We start from the raw sequence: 26,386 nt of genomic DNA, 5'->3' as shown, positions 1-26,386 counted from the left end.
TCAATAATATACATCCAGTTTTGTCCCCGTTAACAGGGGTGGCCAGATTCACCTCACACTTGCAGTAATCCCCCTTACCCGAGTTGCCCCCCCCCCCCCTTCTACTTTGCTCGATTCAGTGCATCCTCCATCCTTAACCCTCCTCCTCTACTTGCTTTTTCCATGTTTTCTTTGGCTTTCTAAGGATGTGATGTTTTTGTATACTTCCAGATATATTGTAATGCATTCCATAATTAATATTATACAACATTAAACCCCAATGAAGAAATATTCAGAGTGCTCACTTTGGGTCATACATCTTTTCAAAATTTGTCACCTTTAAAAAAAAAATACTTTACTTTTATTTGATCATATTTCCACTGACAATTTGCTCTTAATTTGTCTCCATGAAAACATGCAAACTATTTATACACTTATAACAAAAGAGAATTAACACAAGAACGTTTCTTCCATTTTGTACAAAAGATCATATATGAATCTGTTTTATTACTTGGATCTTTGGTGCATAAAATCTAGAAAACAAATGGTAAATTTCAAAGTACAACTAGCCACTTATAGAATACATCAACACAGCTTGTATTATCACATATTACTGAGAGCTCCCCCCCCCCCCCAATATAATACATATGATAATTACATCTGATATATATTCATCTTAACCTATTCAGTTCAGTATCATGAAGTTTTATCAATTGTTCACAAAAGACAGCGAATTCAAACACTTGACTCCCAAAAGGAGGCTAAACATTATTTCATGTTTTGAGTAAAAATATACACCCCACAAACCAAAACAGGATACCTTTTTTCTCTCATTTAAAAGAAGACATTTACTCTCCCACTTCTCCCTTTTTTAACATCCCCAGTTACTTAAAAGAAACTATAACAGCTTGCACTTGTGCATGTGGGGATAAAATTACCTAAGAAAAATTATAAATATATAAACATATGTATATAATTCAACATAAAATTTTCAAGGATGGTCCCTTTCATAGTTTTATACATAAATGAAATTTACACATTCGTTACTTCAATTTAGGATCCATATTAATATGTAGATTTTCATTTTTAATTTTCATTGACAACAAAATATTTTCTTTAAAATTTGCCAGCAGTGCAAAAATACAATAAAAAGAACAGTATAAAATATTGTACCCATTCATACAATATTCACTGAGTGATATGAAAGCTTACTAGGATAAGTTAAATGATTTGAAATTGCTAGACCAATTAAAGGTAGCCAAATGTGACATCAATTCCTCCCCCCACAAAATAACAAAACAGATTTTAAACTTATCAAGATTCTGGGGAAGAAAACTAAAAGCTGAGGAATGGTTTGTAATACTGTATGACTATTTTCCTTAACTATAAAAGCTGGAACTCAGAGCACAGTTAACACAAAGAACAATATTTAGCACAGCTATTCCCCAAATTTTAAACTGGGGTTTAATTTCACTTTATTAAGTACTAGAGTGAAGAAAACATGGGCTACAAAATATACATTGCATATATGTATTTTCATTTTCTTAAACCAACTTGAGCCTTTTCTAAAAATGAAAAAAAGTACATATAATTTTTATATACACATTATAATCATCATATAGCTCATAATCATAACTGCATAAGCAATAGTTCAACGGATTCTTAAACAATGAAGTTTTCTATAATGTATATTGAATACTTGTCTGTCACACACATCATCAACATTCACTTGTCAAATAAACTATGAATATTAAAGATCATTTCATCTCCATTTGGGCTACGTTGAGAATGTAAGCACATAGCATCTTTGCTTTAATAGGCAACTAGATATTAGTGTTTAAAAGTATCTTGAATTGGATTCCAGACATAATTATCCCAGTCATAAAAAAATGTTGAAATTTAAATTCATACTTCTAAAGAAGCAACAGACCTGATCACAGGGGTGTTCTTTATAACTAAAATAAATTTAAGGGTCTGTAGAAAATTTGGGTAGAAACTGTGAAAACTTGGGAGTTATTGAAATTTCTTGGGTCTTTTTTTCTCCTCTGCCCCCCCCCCTCCCACCCCATGCTTACAGCCATTATAATGTACCTAGTAACAGCTCAATAATGATGCCTTGAACACAAAATTGATCATGCATTTGCAAGTTGACACATAACCAATTACAAACAAAATCAAATACATTTACATATGTCCTACAGACTTTCCAAATCATCCCAAATAATTTTTTTTTTTAAGATGGAAAGTCAAAACATGATGAAAATGAAATAAACTATGATTTTCTCATGTGCAAAAGTACAAAATCTAAATACATAGCATTAAAACAAATGTTGATATTCATAATAGGTGACAATTATAAGCCTACATTTACATGTATTATGTATCTATAATAGAAGAATACAAAACTATGTTATCATTGATTTGTTGTGTTATTAATACTAAAGGCACAATATTATGGGAAAATATTGATTACAAAACTGATAAAAAATCCAAGATGATTCAATTACACATTATGAAATCCATTAGTTAAAAATGATAAAACTGGGCATACCTAATTTTCTATGTAATCCCACAACACTCTTCTCAAATACTTGTACATACCTCTCTCATTTTTAAAGACCAAGATCGGACACAAAAGTGATTTTAACAAAACATACACCAATTGAAAGCTTATAAACTACTAAACACAGCAATGCAATTCACTGCTTACCAACCGAGTACTTGCTTAAGAATATATGTAGCTCCAATCACGGACCTACCATGCTCCAATTGGCTTTCTTTGCTTTTCACCGGCCTCAGAACATGTCATGTTGTATTTAAGTATTGTGATTCCATAGATTTTTACACAAACTTTATGATTTTCTGATTATGCATTTATTTTATTCACTTCTATCACAGAAATAATAACATCTTTCCTTCAAGCTTGAATTTATAAAAATATACAGTTTTAGAAAAGTTTTTGCCATATTTTCTTTCCCGCTTAATTTTGGCACAGCTTTTCAATTCAATCTGCATTCAGATTATGTGTAACACTTTTCCTGACATAGCAATTTAGGCCCAATAATAGCCAAACAAAGAAATAAAAAAAAAACTAGTGAAGAGTTCTAGGTTTCCATCCGTTTTGGGTAATGAGTAATTGCCCAAGTCATTTTCCTCTGAAAAATTGAAAACCAATTTAATTCATAATCTGGTAATCAAACATTATCTTTCTTTTCTATGGAATCACAACCACCCTGACAAAATGTGATATAACATAATTCAGGCCATTTGTTAGAGGCTCAATAAAGCCTATTGTCAAAACCTGTAAATTTGAGTTTTTCTTAAGCAATTTACTCAGCTGTCAAGCAGTAAATATATGCATAAAACTTACATTGTTGTACTATGTAGCATATATATTTCTCATTTGCCAAGTTCACTTTTAGCTCCGGTCTGAGTCTTTAATTATACATAGTATACTCATTACCAAGAAACCTATTATTTAAAATACAGGTGCAACATGACAAAATAAATAAACTGTGTATAAAATACAACATATCACAACAAAGTTGTACAAAGTATTGAGAAATTTCAACATGATGGGTAAGTCAACTAAGAAAGAAATTCTACAAAGAATAGCTCCACCACAGATTCGCCCTTGTATTCCCGAAAAAAGATAACATTTTATGAATCCTGACCATTTTCCCAAACATTTGATTGCCATTGAGATCATAACTCATGTACACATGAAAATAGTATGAATAGCACAGAAACGTTGGAACTACCTTAAAATAATACAGTAAAAATACACATTTCATGCTTTCTGTTCATTAGATATTTCGTATATCGCCATCTTTTGTGAAAGTCTTTAAACTTTTTTTTCCAAATTCATGCGCTTAGCCATCAATCTGTGGATTGAAACCATGATTTATGCAGACTTCACTCCAAAAATTGCGCTTTTTATTGAGAAAGCGTCTAATAATGAATGCATGCTTTCTGTCTCAGAGAGTTACATTTACAGTTGTTAAAGGGTTACAGCATTAATGAACTTATGTCTGTTTATGTAAATTCATATTTGCATAAACAATGGGCCAATTAAAATAACAAACATGAATTTACTGCCCATGGGTGTAAATACAGAGAACTATAAGTTGACCTTCTATAAGTCGAATAATCGCCCAAGTCGAAGCAATATTTTAGAACAGATTAATCAAAACAAGTGTTATCTACCTCTTCTAAGTCCAATTTCTCCTAAATCGATCCGATTTCTGTGGCCCCAAAATATTTGACTTAGGCAGAGTTACCTGCACATGACGTCATACTATTCAAGTGGGGGGATGAAACAACAGCTCATCATACAGTTACTATGGTAACTGTAGGATAAAACAGAACTTGTCAGATAAAATGTCTGACAAATCCTTTCATGAAAACCACCCCAAATGTCCGATTCAAAGATTGGCTGGTTTTACTTTGGGGAGATACCATGTATTATTACCCCTACACGGCCCACATAACTCAATAAAAACCTTAGATAGTTCAGACAATATAAACATAAATATCGTAACTTGCACAAAAATCAAAATGTTCACAAAATAATCAAACCATAGTATACTCATGAATACTAACCTATACATATCATGTGCATTGATATAGCAGAATGTGGGGATATGAACTTTACATCAATACATGAACAAGGAAGAAATAAACCATTATACATATAAAGCATATCTAAGTACAGATGAAATTGAAAAAAAAAACAATCTAGAGTAAAAGAACCCTGAATTACCAACCAGGGGCCTCGGAACAGGTTTTGAAAGTGGGAGTGGGGGTGGAGTCTGATCGTGCAAAAAAAAATCACAATTAGATTGTCATTTTTACGGTTTTGGAAGAAAAAATTGAAGAAAAAAAAGCAACGAAAAGAGAAAGAACCCTGAAGGTATAAGCCAACCAGGGGCCTACGAACGGTTTTGAAAATTGGGGGGGGGGGGCTGACCATGCCAAAAATCACGATCAGATGATCATTTATACGTTTTTGTACATTTTTTTTGGGAAAGAAAGTAGGGGTGCTGAAGCCAATCCAGCCCCCTTCCCTCAAACCGCCCGTTTCCGCTGCCCCCGCCTTACTCAGTGAATCCTAGCCAAATTCTTCAAAAATAAATCAGCATTCCTTGGGTTACTTTTGATCAATTTTAACAGGCTACTTATCACTTTCCAAAAGTTTACCATCAGTTTCTTCAAACTGTATACAAAAGTAACTCAAAAGTCATTTTGGTAGATTTATTGTGGGTACTGAGCTGACAAGTCAATTAAAGAAGTTGTGATTGATTCAAATTCAGAATGATTGGAACTTCGTCCCCACAAGTCAATATTATCAAATTGAGAATGATTGCAACTACTTCTTCAGAATTAAGAGTACACAACTGAGATTGATATACGAATGAATCTCATATTGAGAATGATGATCGACACCTTTTCCTCAGAATTCCCAGTTGAAATTGATATGAATCAATGAATCTCTTGATGGCTCAGAGCTGAAGATAATGGCCCGTATTCTGAAGTTGGGTTCAATTCAAACTGTGGTCTAAAAATGTGGTTTAACTATGGATAGCAAATTGTGACATATTCTCTAACAGTAGAGGTTCATAGTATCAGCTCATTTGACTCTCAAATCATTCCTGTCAGTCTGAGAAGGATAAATAAGATAATTGTCTTCACCATTAAAAAACTAGGAGAGCACAGTAAACATAAGAAACATAGCATATGAACAAATTTTGACATGTTTGGCTTCCCATAATTTTGGCCCAGAGTGAGACCACGGTCTAGTTAAACCCGAGTTTAGAATACGGGTCATTGAGTTTATGAGTACCAGTACTTTGATTAATCTGCATTTAAAGCAAACTTTTCAGAACTCACCGATGTCACCTCGGTTAATATCATGTGATAAGTCAATATAGTGTACCCCCCCCTCAAATTGTCCTTTGATTGAAATTGAATTATTTATAGACATTCAGTGTTTCATGTCAACATATCTTATTATAGCTGTATATAAAATAAACTATAAAAAAGAAAACTTAAACTAGTTTTCACAGTCATCAATGCATATCACATACTACTTAATTACATATGTTAAGTACTGCAGGTAAAAGTACAAAATGTGAATACACAATTCTTAAAGTTAGTTTGTGCAAGATCGGTTGTACATGGTGATGATTTAGAAACCTTTTCATATTTGAAATAATACCTTTTTACATCATATAACTTTATATGTACACTTTATAGTTACACCTGTAATGCACATCCTGCAGATTTTGAAGTCCTTTTTGCCAGTCATGTAAAAGTTACTTTTATTGGAACAATATTGGGACAATTACTGCATAATAGCTGGGGGCACATAGTTTAGACTATTTGATAGGGATGTGCGGAGTAGACCCCAACAAAAAAAATGACTCTTGTGACAGAGAAACTCAAGTTTTTAAATTTCATCAATGAAAAATCAACAATATATAACTTTCAGAATACCATTAAAATTAGGGTGACCAAAATGGTTTTCGACAAAAAGTTTGCTTTCAACAAAATATGTTTACTGTCACATTTCAGACTCTAAAAGGACAAGTCCACTCAAAAGAACAGGCTGATTTGAATTAAACAGAAAAATTAGACAAGCAAAAAGCTCACATCCAATCAAGATTGAATGTAAATCAAGATTGGATGTAAATCAAGATTGGATGTAAAATATGAAAGACAGTTATGGTGCTATGAAGTTCTGATCAAATTTCTCCCCAAAAAAAGTTATATGCACAACACAGGTAACATGTAAATGAGAGAACCAATGTCACACACTCACTATTTATCATATGAAATATTTCATATAATAAAATACAGAGGAAACAGTGAGGATGTGATATCACATGATTGACTCATTTGCATATCCCAAAGTTGTGCATATAACTCATTTGTAAAACAAGCAAACTTTTGAACTGGAATAACTTTCCTAGATTCCGTCCCATCTGATGAAATTTTCAGTGTGATGTTTGTTTGATTTTTTCTATTCATTCAAATCAACTTCTGACTTTTCAAAGGTCCAATTTTATCCTTAAAGTATAAAAGGTATTTTGTGGGATATTTTACAAGCAGTAAAAAATAATTCTTCATCAGAAAGGGCAAGCAAGTATTTCTGTGTGTACGAATAAAATATTGAATACCCAATATTAAGTAAACAAAATATATGAAAATTTGACCCACGGTAAGGTACAGGAGAGTATGTCCGAAGGAGATCAGCAGTAATTTTCCCCAAATCCTGAAAATTCACAACTGGGTGCATAAATTACATTAGATAGTCAGACTTTCCACAAAGCTTCCATCCATGGCATGCAAATATAAAATTCTTAATGACTAATAGTACGAAAAGGATCATCCTTGTCCATATGTTCCTGTTTGTAATGCTGGTTAACACTACATCGAGAGCCACTCTGGTAACTGCAGAGCTGACATTTAAGAGGTTCGTTTTCTTTCTTTTGATGTCTTTTCATCTTACGTGGCTCAGCAGTGTGGTAGTCACAATGCCAGCAGCAAAGAACAGTCCGACCAGACTCTCGAAGAACCTGGCGACTACACTGCAAAACAGTGTCTCCACATTTCACAACGAGGTCAACGGCAACCTGCGGGGAAGGTACCGAGGGGGTTGTGGCAGGTGTTGCTGGTTGAGCGTTTGCAGAATCTGGACTGAGCAACTCAAGAGGGAGGTACTTATCACTTGTGTTACCAAGAATAGCTCTACTTGTCACAATTGAGGATGTTGTCGGTGTAAGAGTTGTTGACACTGTAGTGACAGTTGCTGTACCGGTTCCTGGTGACGCTGTGGTTGTTGCATGCCTGCTTGGCAGTGGTTGTGATGGTAACCTTGTCTTTGGTTGGATTGATGGAGTTGAAGGCATTGTGGATGGAGCACTGAAGGGTACACTGGATGAAGAATGTGGAGGGGGAAACGATGAAAGTGAAGAAAAGGTGCTCATTGGTCTAGGGGGAAATGTATGGTCACATGACAATGATCTTGGATATCCATGTGAGCTGGCCAAAGCCATGCTGTGTCTTCTAGCACTTCGCTCAAGGAGTCTCTTCAGATTCTGTTCAAAAAGTGAATTTTGCTCCCTATTGGCTACAATGCTACTATGTTGCAAGGAGGTTATCGATGGTGGTACCTGACCTGATTGAGAGCTCACTGCATTTGCCACACCCATCGAACTCTGTCCAAGATGTGTCATTCGCAATGGCATAGGGCTATCATAATGAGGTGCAGGATGGCTGATGCTATTTCTGGCAAAATTCTCTTGATGTTCGGAGGATGAATAGGTCCGATGCAAAGTAGAAGCATGGAAACTGGTGTTGACTCCTGGAGACAAACTATGAATGGAAGATGGATATCTGGGACTGTACAGTACACTGTCATGGACATGTAGTTGGCCACATGAGTGGGGAGAAAGCAAGGGAAGATCTGTACTTGGTGCAGGACTTGGTGGCATGTAGAGAGGCCTGTGAAGAGTATTGAAATGCGAAGGCAAGTACATCCGATGGCGTTCATGCATAGCAGGAGACAGGGTATGATGTATGGCAGATGGCGACGATGACATAACCTGAGGTGGTTGAACATTCTGTTCTGAAATGCTAGTTGCTGGAAAGCTTCCTGGGAGTGGTACACCACGGATTCCTCCCATAGGACTTCCCATAGGAATACCCCGAGGTGTTGAATTTCCAAACATGATGGGAGGAACTAGTGGATAGGGCATTCTTGGTCCTGATTCTGTACAAGGGACATTGAAACTTCCTGAAGAGACAGGATGCGGAAGTGACTGTCTCTGATTGTTCCCTGAAAACATAGGAGTTTGTACTGAACCAGGTAAGTGCATTTGATTAGAAGAACTCCCTCTAGTGTCCGACATACCCATATGATTTCTAGACTGATTATCAGGTGGTGGCACAGTTTCAATCAAGCTTGATCTTGTCTGAACATTGCTCTGCAATGGAACAGATTGTACCGAGGTAGTTGCAGTGACAGTCGTCGTGCTTACATGTCTTGCTTGTGCTGCTGTTTGATCAGGACAAGTAGCATGAGCAGCAGATACTGGTTGCTGATGTCGACTCCCATCACCAGTAAAAGGATGACTCTGACTGGGTGGGACATTACCAGACCAGGAAGGCTGCCATACATTGCTCATGGAAGGACCAGTCACAGAAGATGTCACTGTCATTCCTCTTGAATCAGAGACTGAACGAGTTGTAATAGGTGCCTGGCTTCTACTTGCATTATAGAAATTCCCACTATTGAAACCTGATAACCCGGGCTGGCTGGTGGCAACACCAGGCAAAATGGAAGGTTGAGACTGATGAACCATACGAGATGAAGATGGAACAGAATTATGTACTTGACTTTGCCGAGGATCGGCTTGCCTGTTGCCTCCTGTTTTGTTTGGAGATTTCTCTTTGGAATTTACACCAACTGCGTATGAACTTTGCTTGGTGTGGCTTTGTATTGGATAGCCACTGGTGGAATTTCCTGCTATTAGAGGATTTGGCATCTGTTGGGGGTTTGGCATATCATTCCTATTTCTATATGAAGGTGCATTTCCTGAACTATTCCTATTAGCATTATCAAAACTTGGCCTTGATGCATGGGTTTGATGTGTACTCATGTTTGGCATACTATAATTTGTAGACATGGATGACTGTGATCTTTTATTTAATGTAGCACTCTGAGAAACAGCAGAATATGCTGCTGGTGTTTGGGTTGTAGACGGTGAGTTCTCAACACAGGTTTGTGCATTAGGAACATGCTCGTTTGACAAGAGACCAGAAGACGTTACTGTTGGACATGTTCGACTTTGCAACCCTTCCATATGCATATTCCTTTGCTGACCGACAGAAGATGTGGCATTCATAATTCCGTTTGCCTGACTACCGGAAGTTGTTGGTTGTGGGTAGTGATTACGCATTGCAGATAGTTCAGCATTAGGTAGTCTTCTCGCACCATCGTTACTTGGAGAACTCCACTGATGTGTTGATTGAGTGGAAGATGAAATTGCTTGAAGAAACTTGTTACTTTGACTGGATCCTGGGGTATTGCTATCAATATTACCTTGGTCAGAAGATGGTCGCATTTGCCCAAGTGGAACATCACAACTTTGAGATCCTGATTGGGATGCATTTGGAACATTTTCGGACATATGAGACACAGAAGTACTGCCAGTTGTGCTGGTTGCAAGGGGAACACTGCGAGGTAGTGGTGTAACAATAGCTGTGACAGCTCTCCTTGTTGGGCTATCTGTCAGAGTTCCAGGCACAGAAGCAGCAACATCTGCCATGCCAAGAACACCACTGACACTGTCATCGGAAGAACTGAGTAAGCTTCCTGCAGACTGGTCCATCTCTACACCGAAGGAATGAAGCTCATCAATACCATAAAAATTAGATTCATCGGGGTGATCATGCTCAGAATTTTGTACTGCTGCAATCCTCTGTGCTAAATTATGAAAGGGTCTCAGCACGTTCCTGTTTGGGGGTTCATTTCTCATCATATTTTGTGAATTTCCTTGAGCATAATTCCAATGGGGATTGTGAGAAGCACTGACGATGGTGGAACTTGTTGGGGGACATTGTGGACGTAATCCCCGCAAATTGTTATTGGGAACTACAGAGCTGGATAGTGTGGAAACAAGGGTATTAGAATTTGTCAGGTTGGAAGGCACACTGTTATGACAAGATGTATTGTAGTAAGAAAATGTATGGACAGATGATTCAGGAACACTCAAAGGACATGAAGCAGTGGTAGCACGCACACTTGATGGTTTATTGCTAAGAGCTGTTCCAGAAGGCTGCACTGATTGACTCATTTCTACAGTGGAAGTACTCTGAAAATTATTACGATTACTTTCATGCGGCACACTTTGCCCTAACTGATTTCCAAGCGATCTTTGGTTTGAATTTGCCTGAGAAGCAGACACAGTTGAGTTTTTTGTTGTTTCTTTTGATGAGTTAGTGTAACATGGATATGTTGATGGGCCGTTGTTCACACAAACATTTCCTGGTACTGTCACCACTGATCCTTGATTACCGGTAGTTGTGGAAAGTGAAGACTGAGGTTTACTTGATACTACAGTATCCGTCACATCTCCAGTGCTTTTGGAACTTCCATCATGACATTCATTTATATCTTTAAGTGATAGATTCGAGTCATCACCGTCTGCATCTTTGTGGACTTTGGATTGCCTCTGACTACACTCTGGTGCCTCATCATTAATGCTCTCAGAGTTTTTCTTATTCTGACCCAATGTTGCAACCATTCCTTTTGATATGCTATTAACATCAATGGCATCACTGGATGATACTGCAAGAGATATGCCATGGTTTGCCATGAAATCCCCTCCAACACCACGAAGAATATCCCTGAATAAAGATTCATTTTTTATCATGCTGTACTTGTACCGACATGGCTTAGCTTTGGCTCCTTTACTGTCTGAACTGTCTCCTGAGCAAGAGGTTTTGTCTTGCTTTGACGAAGCCACCTTCTTATTATTTTTGTCCTTCTTGCTGCCACCGGGACTTTCCTTTTCACCACATGGAGCATTATGGGTGGAATCTGAAGATACTGCGACTGTGTTCAAGGCACTTGGAGAAGCAGCTTGATTGAGACTTACAACAACAGGCACCATAACCGGAATTGGAACTGGAACCTGCAGGGGGACGTAGGAACCGTCTTTGCCAGGGACAACTGGCACTGGAATCGGCATGATCATGGGTCCACCACACATGAATGGGAAGGAGTTTCCTGGTCTCATAACGAATGCACTGCTGGGATCAAACTTGGGAGATGGAAACACCACCTGTTCTTTTCTCTGTGTTGAATCATTTTTCACAGGATGTGCTGTTGATAACACTGCCTGATGCTGATCTTTTCTAATAACAGGTTTAGGTGCGATTGGTTTGAATTTTTTCCGACATAGGTCTTCCATGGAGGCATCTGCCGAGTCACTCTCTTCAGACATTCTCTTTCCAGCCACAACTGCCAATTTTTTCTTCTCCCGAGACTCCATTTTCTGCGATCAAAGCTCATCTGCACATAAAATGAGATAGAAAAAAAAAAGATTATTTTGAAATCCATGTGATCACAAAGATGTAGCACATTTCATGATATCCCTGGCCACTGCACTTCCAGGTACAAGTACATGTGTGCCTTCATAGGCAGCGATCAGGGGGGGGGGGTGACAGGGACATCCCCCCCTGATTTTCTCTGGGGAGATTGTTTGATTTTTAAAGCTCAACATTCTTGTTTCTATTTTTTAAGCATTTTGGATACATTTTGTATTTGGCCACCAGTCCAAAAGATGATTGGGAAGCAAATTTACACTTTCCGCTTTCAGGCCCTGAAATAAACTTGGAACTTATGCCCCATAGTGTATACTTGATTGATTTTGAGGCATGGTCTGGTATGTTTAAATCCCCCATTGGTTACATGAAATCCCAACCACTGCATGCCCTTGACTTGCGTAAGGCTGAGTTCACATAGAAGTATACGGTATTCGCGATACGTTATATGGGCACGGCGGGTCACACAAGGTAAGCACGCATGTCCTACTTATGTATTCTTTTGGTGCTGTCAAAGTGAACAAAGAAGATTTGGCTCTTCTCCTACTGGCCGAGGCTGAGGAAGCACATGTGAAGGGGTGTGTCATCACTTTCATTGGGGGAGTTCCATATAACATCTCTGAACCCGATAGACCACCCTGATGAGATGGTGTTTTTCAACTACATGCGGATGTCATACAACAGCTACAAAAAAAAGACCTGGGGCCGATTGCACGAAAGGGTCTTTCCAAGGACCGTCTTTCATGTCGCCCATCTTTTATGATAAGCTGTACGCGGGATATTTCTGAAATGTATTAAATCAATTTGTATACGATTTCATGATATATTACATCTTTTTATAAACAAAGATTTTGTTTAATTTATTGGATGAATAAAATATGTTTGCAAGTAATTTAATTAAAATGCGTTTCCATGGCGCATCATAATAAATGGGTGACAAGAAAGACGGTTCTTGCAAAGACCCTTTCGTGCAATCGGCCCCTGGGCTCTGTCATACAAAGAGTAGCGAGCAATCCAATCAACCACAACTATGGAAAGCCAGCAAAGTTAACATCTAAACTGCATGCTTGTTCAAATTATTTTCTAGATATGATGTTTATTTGTGGAAATTTCCTGTAGAAAAAGTTATGACATTGATGAATTTCTATAGAGTTGAGGTTGATCAGGTCAATCTTAATTCTTTGTAAGATGGGGCCCTGATTTTCCCCTCCATAGGGCCAAATGGATCAAACTGGAGGACACTGATATCAGGGGAACAGTAACATGTTTTTATAATCAGGTGAGTGAAACAAACATCAATTGTGTATGTGAGTACAAAATCGACCCAACTCTAATTTTTGGTTAAACTGAGTTAACCCTAAATAGACTGGGCTATTTCAACACCTAAGACTGGAAGGGGGGCTGATTCAGCCCCCTTATGATCTCAGCTGTCGATTGTGCGATCGGGATGAAAATTGGCACGCGCATTACCCATGGCATAATCTACAAAACTACAAGATCAAATTCTGTGAAAAATCTCATTGCTAATTACGGTAATTTATGCGTAAAATTAAAAGTTAGCTCTAAATAATGCCCCTAAAATGATAACTTTAAGAATCTGATCAAATATAATACTCCAAAAAAATTTCAACATCACATTTATTTTCTTACGTATTTTATTATTTTCTAAATTTCTTACGTATTTCTTTGTTTTTTACTTTTTATTTTTAATGATAATTTAATGATACATCTATGAATTTTGGCTAAAAACACTATTTGCATTGGATTTGTACACAAATTCACTTTTTGAGCAATTTTAGGTCTGCATGCACTTACAAAATTTTCCGTAATTTTGGAACCGCGTACCTGGGGGTCACAATTTTGATTTCAAAAGTTTGCGCCAGACTTAAAGTAGAAAGCCAGCGAGCAATGAGGTCACAAAATTTTGAGGGGGGGTTAATCAGCCCCCTACCCGTCTTATTAGGGTTAAATAATCTTGCGCTTAAATGCATATCACTCACATCATCACTATCACACAACACAGCTCACACACCGAATCACCATACATACACAAAAATAAATACATGTAACGTGCTTGATAACGATGCTATGTAGCAGAACTAATATTTTATTATAGACATGTACCAAACTTTTGTATGAATGCAAAGTCGACCCAACTCTATGATTAAACCAGTGGAGTGCATCTGGCAGTCTCACTTGCATTATACGATTTAATATAGCAGCAGTGTTGGCTTTGAAAACTACTATAAAAAATTATTCACAAAAAACATTCATATAACGATACAATACTACGTTCAATGACCCGAAATGATATTTGACCTTGATCATGCGACCTAAGACTTGCCAGTGATACTTGATTACCCTATGTCCACATTTCATAAACTATATCCACAAACTTTGAAAGTTATGACAGAAATTTAATAATTACCTCCAAAATGGCCAAAGTTCATTGACCTTTGACCTTGGTCATGTGACCTGAAACTTGCACAGGATGTTCAGTGATACTTGATTACTCTTATGTCCAAGTTTTATGAATCAGGGGTGGTATTCTGAGATCCATTTTATCTCAGATAAAATGAAACATTTTATATCCGTTAAAATCAGTGAGATAAAATGCCCTTAAAATCTCTATGAATTGGTATTCTGAGAACAATTTTATCTTTATTTTATATCTGTAAGACACACCTATTTTTTAATCAATATCCAATTAGAAACGCGCTTTTATATCTCTCTCATATCACTCAACCAATGGAAATCCATTCCGCGAGGAGGTGTGGCGAAGAGGTGAGATTGCGTCAATTTATTGCCTTCAAATACGCTTGCACTATACGCTTGCGCGTCTTTCAGAGATTTCTTTTTGACAAAACTGACAATACTCTCATCTTTTTTTCGAAGTCTATTTTGCACTTTTCAAGCATCACTTCAAAGACAATATTAGTCAAGGAAAGTCTTATGAAAATACTTCCCGATTGTACAGGAATAACTTTAAGGTGTCTCAATGAATATACAATTTTTCTTCATTTTCATGTCAACATTTGGAGTTAATTCACCTAGAAATATTGACGAAATCAACGTCGCGGAGATAAAATAGCCCCTACCCTCTTTTAAGTTTATTATATTTTTTCTTCAAAGTAACTTAGGCGCAAGCACATCACTCGCGTTGCAATGGCCAGCTACGCGATGGGTATGTCTACGCAGCCACTGCTCTATTGCGTATCATCAAAGATACGCAAGATAAAATTCATACGCAAGATAAAAATTTTAATTTTATCTGAGAGATAAAATGTCATCTCAGAATACCAATTTCATTTTAAGAGATAAAAAAAAAAAATTTTAAAGATCAAATGACATCAGAATACCGCCCCAGATCCGTAAACTTTTTAAGTTATGATGGTAATCTAACAAATACTCCGAACTTGGCCAAAGTTCATTGAGCTTTGACCTTGGTCATGTGACCTGAAACTCGCACAGGGCGTTTAGTGATAATTGATTACTCTTTTGATAAGTTTCATCATGAACTAGATCCATAAACTTTCAGTTATAATGGCAATCCCCCAAAATACCCCCAATATGGCAAAAAGTTCATTGACCTTAAATGACCATTGACCTTGGTCACGTGACCTGAAACTTATATACCGAGGTTTTTTTACCTGACTGCTAAGAAAGCACGAATGCCTGTGAGCAAGCAACCAGGGGACCAATGGCTTAAGGTCCTCTCCGAGGGACCTGGAAATGAGGATAAATCCCTTACCAAAGGGCACTAGCGCACCACTTGGGAATCGAACTCGGGTCACCTGAATCCGAAACCCCCGCTCTACCGACTGAGCTGTCCGGTAATACTTGATTACCCTTATGTCCAAGTTTCATGAACTAGTCCGTATATTTTTTAAGTTATGATGACATTTTAAATCTTAACCTTAGGTTAAGATTGCAATGCTGACGCTGCCGCCGCTTTTGCACCTATAGTCTAGCTCTGCTATGCAGGCGAGACAAATTGACTTCCTCCGATTAACTGAAACTTGACGGTTAACAAAAAAAAAAACAAGAACGACATATACAGACTGATATTCTGATACAGTGCTTTATATCATGATCAGATATAATATAATTAAACAAATTTAATTAAATCAGTTTTAACTGATTTGCCCAAAATGATCCCCTGTGGAGTTGGGTCAGTTTTTTTTTATAGTTTTCTTGTAATAAAAATCTGACGATGACATTAATCATGTTGCTGGGGTCATTGGGTGACTGTAGTTTGAGCAATCGGGGCCAGGATCATATAGGAAACGTTTGAGAGAGTTCAGAACTTCTATCTGGAAGTCTAAAAAACAATCATCTGTCATTTCATCAACCTGTGGCATAATTGACTCAAAGAACTTCAGTCGAGGGGATGTTTGTTTTTCTTCCAGACATTGGGTCATAACTTTGTACAATCCAGCTTGTGTGTCGTCATACACATCATCAGTTGCCTTCCTCTTTGAATTGGGTTTATGAGGAATGGGTCTGAATGACGTTGATGGAGCCATGTTGTCCTCGTCATCATCATGGACGTCATAAATGCCCGATTTATCTATGGCCTGTTCCAATACCACTCTACTCCAATTCTCATCACTATCAGAATCATCAATCTCCTCCAGATTGGATATAGTGCTCCTTCTCTCTTTGACAGCTTTCAAAAAACCCATTGATGTTTCGAATTTCCATGGCTTATCGTTGCCTTGGCCGCTACCGGATGTCTTCTTTTTTCGTCGACTCATGGCACTGTTGAAAGCACGGTTCAAGCCTTCCCAAGTTTGTTTCACTGTCACCCCTGAAAATGAAAAGAAAATTGAACAAAAAAACATGGCAATTGTAAATTTATTTAAAATTTCATTTATTTATTAATTCATTCATTTATGTATTCATCTATTCATCTTTACATGTATCTTAAAATAATGTTTTTTTCATGTGTTTTGTTTTCAGAAATCTTGCCACAGGAGCCTTGTTTGCTGCGTCAATGTCAGCATCGTTTCACATATCAAAAATACGATAGCCCAACATGTGTATGAAACCTGTGAGAAATTATGAACATTACTTCAGCCTCTCGAGATGCCCAAACCGTCCGAAGATGACTGGAAACGAATGGTGAAATGTTTCAGCAACTTGTGGGCTTATCCTTTTGCGGTCAGTACACTTAATGGGAAACACATTGTGCTTGTGAACCCAGCGAACAGTGGGTCAATGTACTACAAAAACCCAACTCGACAAGTACACGATTTCCACGTTTCCACAGTTTGTATTGTTCTTGCTCTCAAATATTTACCTACATGTACACAGGACCTACATTTTAAAACAATTTAGACACCCATATAATTCAATCATCCTCTATGTGTACTTTTAAATGTAGACTGAAAAAGTTTCTTTTGCAGTTGTATGCTTGTATGTAGGTAAACTCTTGGCTCGAGTGACTACCTCTATATAATGTATTTGTTTTTCTTCATTTGATTCATCTTTCTTCATTGCGTTAGAAATTTGTAATCATTACAGATTTTTTCTGGGAACCTATGACATGTTTACAAAATAATGCTGTTTAATACGTTCCTCATATTTCACATGATTCTATATATTACTTTTTGAAAAAGTGAATGTAATTGTCATTATTTTCTCATTTGCTGAAGATGTATGTTTTTGTGGAATGTGAAAGAATAAATCAAACCAAACACAATTACAAGGCTTTCCTAGTATTGTGCTCATGGCATTAAGTGATGCAGATTCTTGTTCCACCTTGGTTGATTGTGGTCAATATGGACAATTTTGTGATGCCGGCATCTTGAAGAATTCAGTGATAACTGATATTTTGGAAAGGAATCAGCTGAACATTCCAAAAACAATTTCAAAATAAACATGTCAGATGAACAGATTCCGTTCACGATCATCAGGGATGAATCGTTCCCCTTAAAGACGGATTTGATGCGCCCTTTTGCAGCCCATACACTGAATGATGACTTTCTTCATTGCGTTAGAAATTTGTAATCATTACAGATTTTTTCTGGGAACCTATGACATGTTTACAAAATAATGCTGTTTAATACGTTCCTCATATTTCGCATGATTCTATATATTACTTTTTGAAAAAGTGAATGTAATTGTCATTATTTTCTCATTTGCTGAAGATGTTTGTTTTTGTGGAATGTAAAAGAATAAATCAAACCAAAAACAATTACAAGGCTTTCCTAGTATTGTGCTCATGGCATTAAGTGATGCAGATTCTTGTTCCACCTTGGTTGATTGTAGTCAATATGTAAAATTTTGTGATGCCGGCATCTTGAAGAATTCAGTGATAACTGATATTTTGGAAAGGAATCAGCTGAACATTCCAAAAACAATTTCAAAATAAACATGTCAGATGAACAGATTCCGTTCACGATCATCAGGGATGAATCGTTCCCCTTAAAGACGGATTTGATGCGCCCTTTTGCAGCCCATACACTGAATGATGACTTTCTTCATTGCGTTAGAAATTTGTAATCATTACAGATTTTTTCTGGGAACCTATGACATGTTTACAAAATAATGCTGTTTAATACGTTCCTCATATTTCGCATGATTCTATATATTACTTTTTGAAAAAGTGAATGTAATTGTCATTATTTTCTCATTTGCTGAAGATGTATGTTTTTGTGGAATGTAAAAGAATAAATCAAACCAAAAACAATTACAAGGCTTTCCTAGTATTGTGCTCATGGCATTAAGTGATGCAGATTCTTGTTCCACCTTGGTTGATTGTAGTCAATATGTAAAATTTTGTGATGCCGGCATCTTGAAGAATTCAGTGATAACTGATATTTTGGAAAGGAATCAGCTGAACATTCCAAAAACAATTTCAAAGTAAACATGTCAGATGAACAGATTCTGTTCACGATCATCAGGGATGAATCGTTCCCCTTAAAGACGGCTTTGATGCGCCCTTTTGCAGCCCATACACTGATTGATGACAGATGTATGTACAACTATAGACTATAGACATTCCAGAGCCCGAATGCGCTTTCTGCATTTTGGCAAAAACATTGTTTTCAATGCCCTATGCGCCTTCAGCCGGACAAAGCAGTTGTATTTACGAATGCAGGCCCGGTTCTTCACAACCATGTCAGAAGACGGGATGGCCACATGAAAGATTGCACATCATCTGTGAAGTACGATGGCACATTCCAGAATCTAGGAGATGGTTTCTTCAATCTTCACCCACTTGGGGAAGGGTTTGTTGGCGACGCAGTTGACCTGAGAGATGCTATCACAGAGTTTTACTGTGATCCGCAGGGGAGTGTGGGATGGCAATATATTAACATGTGTTCAGAAATGTACTACAACGCCCCGAAAATGATTAAAAACAAGTACAGTAATACATACCTTTATTGGGCGGCTTCATATCACTTTCAAGCTTGTCCCATGCTAGCTGTCGTTGATCCTTGTTTTTATAATCAAAATGTTCTGGATCCCACAGCAGAGGCATCTGTCTAACTTTTTCTATTACTGTGTACTTGTAGTCATCCATGATAACCTGTTGAAGAATATCATTTGGTTGATAGAGTATAAGATGAAGAGGAGATTTCTGGGGCATCAATTTGTTTGGCCAAGACAGGGGATTGGTGGGGTGGGATCGGCCTTTGTGTGCAAACATCTCTGCAAAATATTTAACTTCTGTTTAATACAACTGTTAATTGATCAAGATGGTGTTATTCGAGTCAGTGGATTTTACACACCAAAACTAACATTTTATTCATTGGGGGAAATGTGAATGAAAATATAGTGCTTATGTTTCCCCAAAAAAATTTAACATTTAAAACACTTATCAGCCTAATTGATTTGTATCAATTATTCCTAATTTTGCTGTGATATCATCATTTTTATGATGAGGGTAGCTTAATTCTACTCCCCCATCACAGCTCTGTGATGAACTTTCACAAAAGTGAAATAATAAAGAATTTTTTTGATAAACATTATTTTCTTTAATTAAATCTATTTCCTCAATAGTTTCAACTTATTATAGGAATAATCAAGTAATTAGATACATATGGCTCAACTATACACAACAACATGGTTAAGCTAACCATGCAGCGCTGCGGGTTAGCTTAGCCACTTTGAACTTGTGTCTTCAATCATTTCGAGGTCAAATACGAAAGAAAAGTGAGGAGCCCACATAAATCATGCAAAATGTGCATGAGATATTTTTCTTTCAGTTTAAAAAAATGGGGGGGGGGGTAATTTTGTTTGACATTGCAATCCTGAATGGAAAGACTTCTGTGCATTTTCCCCTCCACTAATTAAAAAAATTCTACTACAAAAACTCCTCCTTTGTTCTCTATTTCTTTTTCTTTTTACTACTTACTTCTGGTTGGACTCGAACCTCTCGATGAGTCTCCGTTGTATCTCCAGTCTGTCGCCTAACTCACTGAGCTAGCAGGAATTGCTGAAAGCCAAGGGTTTCACAGTGATTATAAGCCGATATCGCGACTAGTCTAGTCACCGAGACTGTAGCGAATTTATTTTTCTGACTAAATAAACTGATACCAGTGGGAAACACACAAACTCGATCCTGCACGAAAATTTGACGGAATAAAGCCATATATATTTGGTATGTATTCAACTTTTCTTTCCTTAATCTCTTAGATAATGTCAGACATGACTTTATAAACCCTTTCCAATTTTTTTTTTCATTTTGGTGGAGGGGACATATGGAAGTCTTGCCTCCTGAAGTTCTAGATAACTTAAATATGACAACATGTGCTACGAAATAGCAATAAAATGGGAACCAAGAAATCATTTTATTTGTAATTAATTCGACTTATTTCACCACAGCACACCAGCTGCCACATTCGAACTGGATTGTTTATGCTACACGAAAATCGAACAAGTGCGATTCGCACTGTACTAAACTATACTATACTTTATTATATGCAGCTGCATGTATACGACATTTCCGAATAGTACCCTTTTAAGTGAACCAGTATGACGTAATCCTATTGTTCGATTCAAGCTATTCATGCACCCTCGAAAACGTGCATCGTATATCTGAATAGTATACTATGTGAACTCAGCCTAAGGCATTATTTGCATGTGTACGTGTTCAATGAAAACACTGATCTTTTTCTTATAAGCCTGAAAATCCAATATATTTATGACAAGTGGAACGTCTCTAGCAGTCTCACCTGCATTAAAATATTTCATTCAAAATAGCAGCAGGGCTCACTCACTAAAAATCCTAACTTCGCTGACCTCTAATTTCTGACTGATTTCTGACTTAGAAAGTTATAAACTTGTTATTCATTTCATATCATTTGTTATTTCCAATAATCATCTCATACAAGTTTCATTTGATTTGATTAGATATTTTTAAATATTCTAAAAAATTCTCAATCAATTAATTGATCTGAAAAGCCTTTAACCTCAACTCGATAACTAACCATTATAAAATAATAATTGGTCCCCTACATGTACAGTATATTGGAGATCATCTCTGAAAAAGAAACTGCATGTGAAAATTTATGACAAAATTCTCTGATAGTGGACACCATCTATAAAGTAGGATAATTTCTCAATATTCACATTTTAAAATAAATTACTATAAACAATACTGGCAATGAACTTCGAAAATTCCATATTAGTTAAAGGTCTGGTGTACCTTATTGACCTCCATCGTACTTATCTTTTAATTTCTTAAAAAATGAAGAATAAAGAATTTCACGTCACTCTTACTCAGTCTCATCGTGCTTACACTACAACAATAAAAATATGAGCAATTTAATTGGAAATTGACTTGTACTTTGCTCATTACTCCTCTCATAATCTTAATCATTATAAAAGTACAGTTACAGAAATCTGATATCATTTCAAATATAGAATATTGTATAATACAATGAACAAAGTGGTAATGAATAGATCAAAAGTATGTTTATCACAGTATTGCAGTGATCACAGCTACTGCCAAACAAGAAATCTGTCCTGTGTAAAGTGTATGCTGTGATACATTGCAAAATAACCATATTTAATAAATGTGTGCAATATTACTTAAAGGGGAAGTTCACCCTGACAAAAAGTTTATATTGTAATAGCAGAAAAAAATTATTGGTGAAGGTTTGAGGTAAATCCAGCAGAGATTTAAAAAGTTATTGGCGTTTTAATTTTTTTATTTGTGACGTCATACTCATACATGTATGTAATATGTGAGCAGCTTCCCATGTATCGTGAATTTAAAAAAAAAGTCAATGAAATGTCATTTTCTAAAAAACAGCGCTAATGCAGTTTCACTGTCACACCAGCCGACTTCCAACAAATTTTAACACCAGTAGAGTCTAATTGTTCGCAAATGTCATAGCAAGTCTCTCAATCACAGTTCAAGGTCAAAATGCCCACCACTTTTCTGAATATTTTAATTGAATGACTGTATTTTGGCCTTGATCTCGACATCATTGTTTGAATTCTCAGTTAGACATCGCTTCGCTTGAAATCAATGTAATTTTGATTTGGACTGAAGACCAAAATTATGCAAACATGCCACAAACGGCTGAGCTGCCGCAGGCAGATTTTTTGGTTGCTAACTTCAGTCCATATCAAAACTAAGGCGAAGCCGAACATGCCAAGCAAAATGTCCAACTCTGAATGAGCATACAACACACCCGATCGCGATATTCAGAAAAACAGTCCTGGCAGTAGGAATATTGTCCTTGAAATGTGATTGAGAGACTTGATATGACATTTTTGAACAATTACTGGTGAGGAAAAAAAAAATAAAAAAATCAAGCATTTGTCCCCAAGAACAAGAGAAAATAAGCCAAACATTGCCAACCTTATTTCACCGCACAGGGTATAGTAACAGAGAACAAGGTTATATATAACCTGATTCATTGGATGAGTGCTATTATCCACTTATTCAATGAACAAGGTTATGATATAACCTTGTTCTCTGTTAGAAGGGCCTACTCCGTATGTGGCAAAATAAGGTTGGCAATGCTTGGCTCATTTTCTCTTTTTCTTTGGAACCATTGCTTGATTGTTTGACACTGTTAGATTTCATTACAGCTAATCATCATATAACTTGGCTCTTAAGTAAATTTCATTCTTTTAATTATTTTTTCTAAAAAAAAAAAAAAAGAGACTGAAAAATGAAAATTTTCTTGCCATATTACTTTCCACCAATAGAGGGCGTACACAAAAATATGCAAAAAAATCAAGTTTTTGAGCACTCTGGTGAATACAAAAATTATTCCCAAGTTACTAATGAAAAATGAATTGTAAAGAAATTAGTATTTTTTGTCACAAAAGTGTTTTTTTAATGATTTTTTAAAGTGTGTGTTGTGTACTGTATTGGTATGCCATAGTCCTACTTGTAGATTCCCCACAGGCAGGATGGTTGCAGTAAGCAAGTGCTATTATAAATCATATGGTTATGTCAATTAGCTCCATACAATTACTAAAAGACCGGAAATTGGTACCATTACAACACTCTGGTGAAAAATTTTTTGAAAAGGGTGCGCCCAATTTGACCTCATTTTCCTGCTCAACGAAAATTACGATGCGAAGCCAGCTGCAGATTGCGATTTCGCCTCTGAAAAACTAGCATAAACCACTCATTCAATGAACAAGGTTATGACGTTATAACCATGTTCTCTGTTTGTACTCCATGTGTGGCAAAATAAGGTTGGCAAAATTTGGTTTATTTTCTCTTTTTCTATGGAACAAATGCTTGATTGTTCGACACTGTCAGATTCCATTACAGCTAATCATCATATAACTTGGCTCTTCAGTCAATATGACTCTTTAATTATTACAAAATTGCCTTCGTGAAACGGAAAGCGCTGATTTGTCGCCAATCTTCCTATCTCGGAAGAATGGTCCTAGGACGTTCCTACGTATCGCTCATCTCGTCATGCAACAGGCCATTGGACATTGAACAAGATTGGGACAAACCCAATTTTTGGACCAGCAGCTCTACTGAAAAAAATTTCAAAAAAGGGCGTGCCCAATTTAACCTTGCTTTCCTGCTCAACGAAAAATTATAATGCGAAGCCAGTTGCAGATTGCGATTTTGACTCTGAAAAATGAAGCATAAACAGCATTCCCAGAACCTTTGCAATCGGCGTTCTAAAATGACGCTGAAAATGCTGATTCTGTCTCCATACTGGAAGCATAAACAATAGATACATGTAGTTGAACTCATTTTACACCCGCTGCGCACGCACGCGCACTGGCACTGCTGACACCGACAGAAAAAAAAGTTTAGTCATCAAGTTCAAAGTTTCATTTTTATTTCAAATTATCAAACAAAAAATTAGAGATGGGCAGTCAGCTTCCCCTATAAGAGTCTGTACCATGTTCACTAAATGCAAAACCTTTTTTTTACCTTGAACTCCCCGACTTCGGCAGGTTCAGCCCGGCCCGGCGGCGATCGTCGGCGAAGCTCGAGTCCGACGCGATCTCATTTAAAACTAATATACTAACACAATAACAGGTATGTGGGACAATGCTAATACATCATTCGTGGTACTGAACATGGGACACATATGAAGAGAAATTAAATCTAAATAAAGATGCATATTGCACAGAAAATTACACTTAAAATACAAGCGATTACCAGTGAATAATATAAAGAGCAAAATATATTCACCTTTTGACAGATATATGACCTAGGAATGTATTTATTTTGCGTTGACTTGTATCAGCTTGCTCAGTCAGAATCGCTCGATTATTACTGTGTACGGTAGGCCTAGCACTACACCATAACAAAATGATAGTCTTTCAACAATTTGTTTTATATCTTTCATGTATGTCGCGTCGGCCCCCCTATTGGCGGCGCTAAAAATAAAATAAATAAATAAATAAAGTTAAAGGGGGGTAAAAAGTGGAGGATCATAGAGATATATTACTAGTTTGCAATATATATCTATGACTATGGGGAGTCTTCCATTGGAAAACTTAGTTTTCCAATGGGGTGCCCGCGGGTAGCCCTCGTATTTCTAGTTCAGTGGTAGCCCTGGGGGTGCTGCGTGTATTATTATCCATATAGGCAGCAACCCCAGCTAGGTATTCTGGAAGATATGATGTGTAAAAATGTACGTAAGGAAAATGACCTTGATTTTGTAGGTAAACCCAAAATATTTTTCTTTGAATCTCGGGACCGACCCGGGGGACCGACCTCCATTTTGTGAAACCATGCATGCATATGTATAGGCAGATCCATGCAGGAGGCCGAGGGGCTCGCCCCCTCCCTTTTGGCGAGGCAAAAAAAAAGGAAAAATAAAAAGAAAGAAGGGGAAAGAGGAGAAAATGAAGAAGAGGAAAAAAGAGCCGACGAGTGAATAAAATAATTAGGTTAGGGGAAGACTTGGAAAATAATTTTTAAAAATCTTTCATAAAGATTTCACTCGCGCTTCGCGCTCACATTGCATGTTCGATGAAATACATATATCTTGTTCAATAGGCTGATATGGAGCTCAAAATATCAAGTTTTTTAGTATACAAAACATATTTCAGCTCGGATCATGCATCGAGCTTTCATTATATATAGCCATGGGTGTCGATCACGGGGGGATGGGGGGATATATCCCCCCCAATATTTCAAGTGGGGGGGATGGCCTGTATTATCATCCCCCCCCCAATAATTTAGGGTAGAAAATTTAAAATAATGATGATGAAAAAATGAAAAGTTTAATCATGATGATTATAGTGATGATTATAGTATGCCATCAATCAGTTTGTTTCCCTCGCAATTTGTGTATATTGTTATTAAATAAAAACATTCTTTTCCAGGACTTTTAAACAGATGGGTGGAGGTTCAAGATGAAAAAGAATTAAATGTTTATGTATATGATATTTTTTAACACATGACATAAAAGGACCCCGACGAAAAACAACTTTTGTTGATAGGGTGTTCCATCCCACCAGTGGTAATATGATCATATTTTTAAAATTTTTTGATAAGTGAAATCAATTAATGGTTTCAGAAAGAATAATCATTCATTTCTCTCTAAAGCGTATCTTCGGATATTTTTTTTTCCATGTTATTCTTGTTATTGTTATGGACTTGAATAACTAAACTTGATTGACATCTTGAACCTCCACCCATCTCTTTTGAGTTTGGAAAGGGATGACAGTTTTGCATTCTATATGAGCACACTCATGCGGTACGTAAATTTCATTTTAACACATATATCACGTATATTAGCTGATATTACACACCGATGGTTCAAGAAAATGTTGGAGAAATATCATAACATGACAGTTGAGTTTTGATTGTTTTTATGTTTGTTTTTGTTTCATGCAC

At 36.8% G+C, this 26,386-nt stretch overlaps 2 protein-coding genes across 3 annotated transcripts; both read right to left on the bottom strand.

Moving 5' to 3' along the window:
- Window positions 1-443: 443 nt before the first annotated feature.
- Window positions 444-12,054, bottom strand: LOC135153155 (mucin-2-like). Its single transcript, XM_064095187.1, has one exon. It carries the CDS (start codon window positions 12,036-12,038, stop codon window positions 7,341-7,343), a length of 4,698 nt encoding a protein of 1,565 aa, XP_063951257.1. The 5' UTR covers window positions 12,039-12,054; the 3' UTR covers window positions 444-7,340.
- Window positions 12,055-13,798: 1,744 nt separating this feature from the next.
- LOC135153154 (uncharacterized) lies at window positions 13,799-24,831 on the bottom strand. 2 transcript variants are annotated; one of them, XM_064095185.1, is made up of 4 exons: window positions 24,731-24,831; window positions 20,456-20,536; window positions 19,477-19,627; window positions 13,799-16,900 (listed from the first exon to the last, which is right to left on the bottom strand). In XM_064095185.1, the coding sequence occupies exons 3-4, from the start codon at window positions 19,619-19,621 to the stop codon at window positions 16,314-16,316; spliced, it is 732 nt and encodes a 243-aa protein (XP_063951255.1). In that variant the 5' UTR covers window positions 19,622-19,627; window positions 20,456-20,536; window positions 24,731-24,831; the 3' UTR covers window positions 13,799-16,313. The 2 variants fall into 2 exon arrangements, with proteins under 2 accessions (XP_063951255.1, XP_063951256.1); XM_064095186.1 differs by lacking the exon at window positions 20,456-20,536 and having other exon boundaries at window positions 13,806-16,900.
- Between the last annotated feature and the right edge of the window lie 1,555 nt (window positions 24,832-26,386).

The sequence above is a fragment of the Lytechinus pictus genome, chromosome 2 (assembly GCF_037042905.1).
Source record: "Lytechinus pictus isolate F3 Inbred chromosome 2, Lp3.0, whole genome shotgun sequence".
Classification (NCBI taxonomy): domain Eukaryota; kingdom Metazoa; phylum Echinodermata; class Echinoidea; order Temnopleuroida; family Toxopneustidae; genus Lytechinus; species Lytechinus pictus.
The sequence above is the reverse complement of the archived record's forward strand: the minus strand, read 5'-3'. Positions and strand labels throughout refer to the sequence as shown.